The sequence below is a fragment of the Galeopterus variegatus genome, unplaced genomic scaffold (genome assembly GCF_000696425.1).
Source record: "Galeopterus variegatus unplaced genomic scaffold, G_variegatus-3.0.2 Scaffold569, whole genome shotgun sequence".
Lineage (NCBI taxonomy): Eukaryota > Metazoa > Chordata > Mammalia > Dermoptera > Cynocephalidae > Galeopterus > Galeopterus variegatus.
In genome coordinates, this window is record NW_007726680.1 from 471,368 (window position 1) to 478,057 (window position 6,690).

At 54.2% G+C, this 6,690-nt stretch overlaps 1 protein-coding gene across 1 annotated transcript; it reads left to right on the forward strand.

Annotated features, from left to right (window-relative positions):
* The first annotated feature begins 568 nt into the window (after positions 1-568).
* On the forward strand, positions 569-6,489 carry ENO3 (enolase 3 (beta, muscle)). The gene is made up of 12 exons (XM_008570098.1): positions 569-619; positions 1,835-1,921; positions 2,191-2,286; positions 2,447-2,505; positions 2,649-2,718; positions 3,098-3,231; positions 4,344-4,566; positions 4,676-4,873; positions 5,345-5,546; positions 5,949-6,057; positions 6,192-6,250; positions 6,338-6,489. Exons 1-12 carry the CDS (start codon positions 595-597, stop codon positions 6,405-6,407), a joined length of 1,332 nt encoding a protein of 443 aa, XP_008568320.1. The 5' UTR covers positions 569-594; the 3' UTR covers positions 6,408-6,489.
* The last annotated feature ends 201 nt before the right edge of the window (positions 6,490-6,690 follow it).

The window sequence follows — 6,690 nt, forward strand, 5'->3', positions numbered from 1 at the left end:
GTAGGGATCCTGGGGTGGGGGCTGGGAGACGCACCGCGGGGCAGGCCGGGCGGGGAGGAGAGCTGGGGACAGGGCCGCCGGGGTGAGTCACCGGGCGCGGGCCGCTCGAGCGCCGGCGGGAGGGGCCTCCGAGTCGGGGGCGAGGAGCCCAGGCGCCCCAGAACCTCCGCCCATCGGCCGGCGGGGGTTGCGGCAGAACTCGGGGCAAACCCCACACTCCCCCAGGAGCCACCAAGGCGAGAGGATGACCGGGTGCGGAGACCCACTACCTGGCAATGCTACAAGCGGACCGCCGGACGGGCCTCCGGCCTTCAGACGCACACAAAGGGCCACCCCCCTCCTTCCGTCCATTCATTTTTTTCACCCCTGATTGAACACCATCCACTGATGAGCTGGGGCCGCGCGCTGAAGCTCCCACAGTCTGTGGGGAAAGGGACTCCTGACCGACAGTCTCCACGCTGGGCGACAAGTGCTGTCCCAGCGCTATCAGTCGGGCGCCGCGCCAGCTCAGAGGGCCCGTCTAAATTCGTCTCCCGGCCCCCACTCTCACCCTCCTCACTAGCCGGGAGAGGGTAGGATGGGGTGGCGCCGAGAATGGCCGTTATTAGGACCCTGAGAGGTGAGACCCTCTCGCCTTCTGGGTGGGGGGGTCGGTTTGAGAACTTAGAACTTGCCCAGAATCCTCAGTCCCTTCCCCCACCGAGGGCAGAGGCCCGCCAAGTGAGCTGAGCATGTGTGGATGTCAATCCCGCAGCCCCTCTTCCAGGCCCCCTCCCCAGCCCTGCAGGGCTCAGGTTACCCCTGGCCTTTTCTAAAGGGCACTTGTTCCTCTTTAACCTTTGCAAAAGAGGAATATAATCCTGGGGAGGGGAGAGACCCCCCAATATGAAGCCTCTCCTCTGCCCCTCCCAACGGGTGGAATTAAAAGTAGAGACTTTTATTGGGGGACAGAGAGAAAGTGAGGGCAGTCATTGACCTCTGGAAAGTGGGCAGGTGCCCAGGGCCAAAGACTTCTGCTTTAGGCTGTAGTGGGCACTTGGCGGCCAGCCCCGTGTGGAGGGGGGAGGATGGACAGAGAGGCGGGGCTGGCTGGGGGATAGTGTGGCTCAGGGATAAATGCCCAGCCTGAGAGGGGGTGAGCTGACACTGTCCCAGCTGCCACCTAGACTCGGAGCTCCATCCAAACCCCCAGGGAAGACATCCCAGGTCTGGTGAATCTTTCAGCCCCAGCGGGTGGAGATGATAAAGGGTAGTGCTGACTTGAGGAAAGTGGGGGAAATTTAGGCTTTTTTTCTCCCTGTGACTGAGGATGCTTGAAAAAAAAAGAGAAGCTGGAGCAGGCAGGACAGGGCAAGCTCTGGGAGTACCCAAGGGTATATTGGAAAAGGAGGCCGTGGGGAAGGGCAGGCAGGGATGGATAGAGAAGTGCAGAGTTGGAGCTGCTAGGGAATTGGGGTCCCAGGAGGGTTTAGGAGCAGGAAAATGAAAACCAGAAAGGATCTGAGGGAGAGGAAGCCATGGAGAACCGATTGCTTGACCAGAAGGGTGGAAGAACAAGACATAAGTGCAGTTTTGGGGGAGGTGGGGGTTCATGGAGTGGCAGAATCTGAAGAGTTATAAAGGAGAGGCCCCTGGATTCTTAGGATGGGAGGGTGGAATAGGAGCTGTTCTGAGTGGGGGAGGGGGCAGCCTCTTTGGTCTGTGACCTTTTTGGTGGGTATTTTTAGCTCAGGCACCTGCCTTCTTGGGGTGGGGAAGACTCTTAAAGGGCAAGGGATTTCTGGTTCCTTAAGAGATCAACTGTCCAAACTCACTCACATCTCTTGTCCTGCAGCTATGGCCATGCAGAAAATCTTTGCCCGGGAAATCCTGGACTCCAGGGGCAACCCCACAGTGGAGGTGGATCTGTACACGGCCAAGGGTACCACAGGCCCATTGAATTAGTTTGCCTCAGAAGACCCCAACCCCATCTGGCCTTTGTACCCCAATTCTGTACCACATCCTCTCCTTTCTCTGGGGTCCCCTTCCCAAAACTTTTGCAACTCTTCCAACCTGGCTCCAGAGGTAGGAGCAGCAGGAGTCTCTCTCTGCGCTGTCTCCCTGGGCTCAGAGAGAGTAGCTCACACTCAGCCCTCGGGAGGGGAGAGTGGGATGGGAACTCTTTTTGATCTTCCAATTCCTCCCGCCCAGGCCGATTCCGAGCAGCTGTGCCCAGCGGGGCTTCCACAGGTATCTATGAGGCTCTGGAACTTAGAGATGGAGATAAATCCCGCTACCTGGGGAAAGGTGAGGAAAGACCAGCGCAGAAGGAACCTTGTGTGGGTGGTTTCAGGACATGGGCACACAGGGGTAGAGGACTGGAATGCAAAGCTCTTCAGGAGCTGGGGGCTACAGGAAAAGGCCTGATTGAATCGGAGATCTGAACCCCCTCCTCTGGCCTCTCTAGGAGTCCTGAAGGCTGTGGAACACATCAACAAGACTCTAGGCCCCGCTCTGCTGGAAAAGGCAAGTGGAGGAGACTGCTCCCCTACGCTCCCCCCAACGCCCCAGCTGCCTCATCTTGGGCAGCTTCCTCCCCCAAATATCTTCACTTATCCTTCCACACATGCCCTGACTTCTGACAAATCTGACCTCTGCTCTTCCCTCAGAAACTAAGTGTTGTGGATCAAGAAAAAGTCGACAAATTTATGATTGAGCTGGATGGGACCGAGAATAAGTGTGAGTGAAGGGTTGGAGACGGGCAAGGGATGGGGAGAGACCACGTGAGGTCTGACTAGGGTTATTTCTGTGTCCCACATTTGGGGGCACATGGTAGCTGGATGGATTTTTATTCATTCCACAGGCATTTCCTGATGTCTGCCCTCTGCCAGGCCTGGGCCAGACTGTGGACACAGACTTAAATTGAAACATTCCTCTGGGGTGGGGGCTCCCAGAGCTCCTCAGGCCATGCAGGGAGAGATCTGTTAACAAACTCTTAATGCACTGTGGTTTGGAGCTCTGGATTCTTCCTGGGGTGACCAGAGGGGACGTTCAAGGAGATAACCCCAGACCCTGCAGGAGAAGATCTCACCCTTTCTTCCCACTTACCTCCTTCCAGCCAAGTTTGGGGCCAATGCCATTCTGGGCGTGTCCTTGGCGGTGTGTAAGGCGGGAGCAGCCGAGAAGGGGGTACCACTGTACCGACACATCGCAGATCTCGCTGGGAACCCTGACCTCATACTCCCAGTGCCTGTGAGTGCAGCTGCCCCTGCCAGATCCCACAGTGACAAAGCTGCCCCCACCCCGTGAGCAGTGCTTTAACAGTCCCTGGAAAATCCACCTTTCAGACCTGCTCCAAAGAAGCGGTTTCCTGAAACTGAATCTCTCCTGCTGCAGTTCGGCCCCTCCCTCTTTCCCACAATCCAAACCTTCCCTTACCAAGTAACCTGGTTCCTTCACATTCCAATCCTAGTCTCAAAAATTCCAACCTCAGCTGGCCGGTTAGTTCAGTTGGTTAGAACACATCCTCTTAACACCACGGTTACGGGTTCAGATCCCAGTACCGGCCAGCACCTAAAAAAATAAATAAATTCCAACCTTGTTCCGCCCATGCCTCCCACCCCCAGATCATTTTGAGACCTCTTTCATGGTGAGAATCTTGGCATTTCTTTGTATCTTCTTGAGTCCTTATTAAACCCATGCCCTCTTAACGGAAACCCTTTGAATTTAATCTCAATAATAATGTTACCATTTATTGTTACTTATTAGGAAGATTGTAGAAGAGCGTGGACTCTAGAGCCAAACCACTGGGTTTCGATCTTGGCTCTCCCTGTTTACTAGTTGTGTGATCTTAGGCGAATTACTTAACCTCTCCATGTCTCAATTTCCTCATGTGTAAAATGGGGGGTAATAATGGTACCTAGTTAATAAAGGTGTTTTGAGAATGAAATGAGCTAATATATGTAAAGCACTTAGAACAGTGCCTGTCATGTTGTAAGTGCTGTAAAAGTGTTAGCTATTATAGAACTGGGCACTTGCATAGAACTTCACATTCAATTTATCTAATTTTCAGCAAAAGATCCTGCAGGGAAGTTGTTATCCCCAATTTTTAGATATGAGGAAAGAGGCTCTGAGGAGTAAAATTACTCATCCTAGACTACTCAGCTAATAAGTAGGGAAGCCAGGATTGTGGAATTGAACCCCCTTCTTTTTTATTGGCGGCTGGCTGGTACGGGAATCCAGACCCTTGACCTTGGTATTACCAGCACCACGCTCTAACCAAGTGAGCTAACAGACCAGCCCTCCCATCCTTTCTTGATCCCTCATGCCCTGGCCTAGATATGAGCCCTCTCTCCCCATCTCAGGCCTTCAACGTGATCAATGGGGGCTCCCATGCTGGAAACAAGCTGGCCATGCAGGAGTTCATGATTCTGCCTGTGGGAGCCAGCTCCTTCAAGGAAGCCATGCGCATTGGCGCCGAAGTCTACCACCACCTCAAGGGGGTCATCAAGGCCAAGTATGGGAAGGACGCCACCAACGTGGGTGATGAGGGTGGCTTTGCACCCAATATCCTGGAGAACAATGAGGGTCAGTGCTGAGCACCCTGGGGGACATATCTCCTGGGTCCTCATGGGGAAGGGAGGCTGCAAAGACAGGGGGTGCTGGAGTCTCAGGTCCTTTCTTGCTCCTCTCTCAGCCCTGGAGCTGCTGAAGACGGCCATCCAGGCAGCTGGTTACCCGGACAAGGTGGTGATCGGCATGGATGTGGCAGCATCTGAGTTCTATCGCAGTGGGAAATACGATCTTGACTTCAAGTCACCTGATGATCCTGCACGGTACATCACTGGGGAGAAGCTTGGGGAGCTGTACAAGAGCTTCATCAAGAACTATCCTGGTGAGACTCCCAGGTGTTCTAGTGTTCCTGCCCACATACCCTGCAACTGCCTTATATACTGATTTCGGTGCCCTGCTTTGCCACAGATGTGGGTCCTTCCAACCCTTAGCCCCATGACAATCCCTATCCAAATTCTTCTGACCTGGGCCAGCCCGTGGCTCACTCGGGAGAGTGCGGTGCTGATAACACCAAGGCCACGGGTTCGGATCCCATATAGGGATGGCCGGTTCGCTCACTGAAAAAAAAAAACAAACAAAAAACCAAATTCTTCTGACCTGGGCCAGCCCGTGGCTCACTCGGGAGAGTGCGGTGCTGATAACACCAAGGCCACGGGTTCGGATCCCATATAGGGATGGCCGGTTTGCTCACTGAAAAAAAAAAACAAACAAAAAACCAAATTCTTCTGACCTGTTACCCCTCAATGAGGCCCCTTCTGACTTTGACTGTGACTCTGCTCCCAACCCTCACCAGTGGTCTCCATTGAGGATCCCTTTGACCAGGATGACTGGGCCACTTGGACCTCGTTCCTTTCTGGGGTGAACATCCAGATTGTGGGGGATGACCTCACAGTCACCAACCCCAAGAGGATTGCCCAGGCTGTTGAGAAGAAGGCCTGCAACTGCCTGCTGCTGAAGGTTAACCAGATTGGCTCCGTGACTGAATCCATCCAGGCGTGAGTGCCTCTCTTCTTCAGCTCTGCCCACTCCAGCTACAGTCTTGTCCACTAACTCCAAGTCTATCCTTCCCTTGGCACTTGACTCACCCATGTCTTCTTGACCTTAAGGCTTTGACTAACTCTTGGCCTGACCCCAAGAATTTTGCCATTGCAGCACTGCCATGTCCCCCACCCCCAGCCCATGCCATTCCTCTCACCCAGAGCCTGCCGTTCTCACCATCATCGCAGGAGCCCATATTCAACATCAGAAATCCCTCTTCTCTCCTACTTCCCAAAGAACATAGTCACTGCCTTTCCTGCAGTGTCCACTCCCCAAAACACAAGGGAAAAGCCCCATCCAGCCACTGGCTTCCCCTGAGGGGGTCTCATAAGGCCTCATCATATGTCCTCTCTACCCAGCTGCAAACTGGCTCAGTCTAACGGCTGGGGGGTGATGGTGAGCCACCGCTCTGGGGAGACTGAGGACACATTCATCGCTGACCTCGTGGTGGGGCTCTGCACAGGACAGGTACTTTTGGCTTCCTTCTACTGACAAGTTGTTCTTGGGGTTCCAGCCTCTTGCCCCTGAGTTGATGCCACCACAGGATGCTTTCTTGGGGCCAGGCCCAACTGCTTCCCTCCAAATTCTTCTTCCCTCCTCAGATCAAGACTGGCGCCCCCTGCCGCTCAGAGCGTCTGGCCAAATACAACCAACTCATGAGGTACGAGGGGTACAGTGGGCTTGGGCATTGGGGAGCTGAGGGTTATTGGATTGGAAGGCAGCAGTTCTGACTTTATCTGCATCCTAGGATTGAAGAGGCTCTTGGGGACAAGGCTATCTTTGCTGGACGCAAGTTCCGTAACCCAAAGGCCAAGTGAGAAGCCGGAGGCCTCAGGACCCCACTGGACAGACCCAGGCCTTTGAGCCCGTCTCCCTGAAATAAACTCTAGTTCCAACCAAGACAGTGGTGTGCTCCTTTGTGGGAGGGAGGGAGGACAGGCTGGTCTCTGGGTTAGGAAATCCTGACAGGAGGTGGAGAGATATGGATTGAAAGAGGGGAGGCAGACACAGACGTGTAACCTACTGGGACAAGAAGGAAGTGAGGGACTCAGAGACAGAATTTCACATTTTGGAAGGAGGTTGGGAGAAACAGATGCTGTG

What these genes read in the sequence shown, in the direction of transcription:
- ENO3 (XM_008570098.1), top strand. Translation starts at nt 595, where the DNA reads ATGGCCGTTATTAGGACCCTGAGAG. An exon ending in ATCCCGCTACCTGGGGAAAG is followed by an intron (nt 2,287 to 2,446) that starts GTGAGGAAAGAC and finishes TGGCCTCTCTAG; the next exon opens with GAGTCCTGAAGGCTGTGGAA. An exon ending in CTTCATCAAGAACTATCCTG is followed by an intron (nt 4,874 to 5,344) that starts GTGAGACTCCCA and finishes AACCCTCACCAG; the next exon opens with TGGTCTCCATTGAGGATCCC.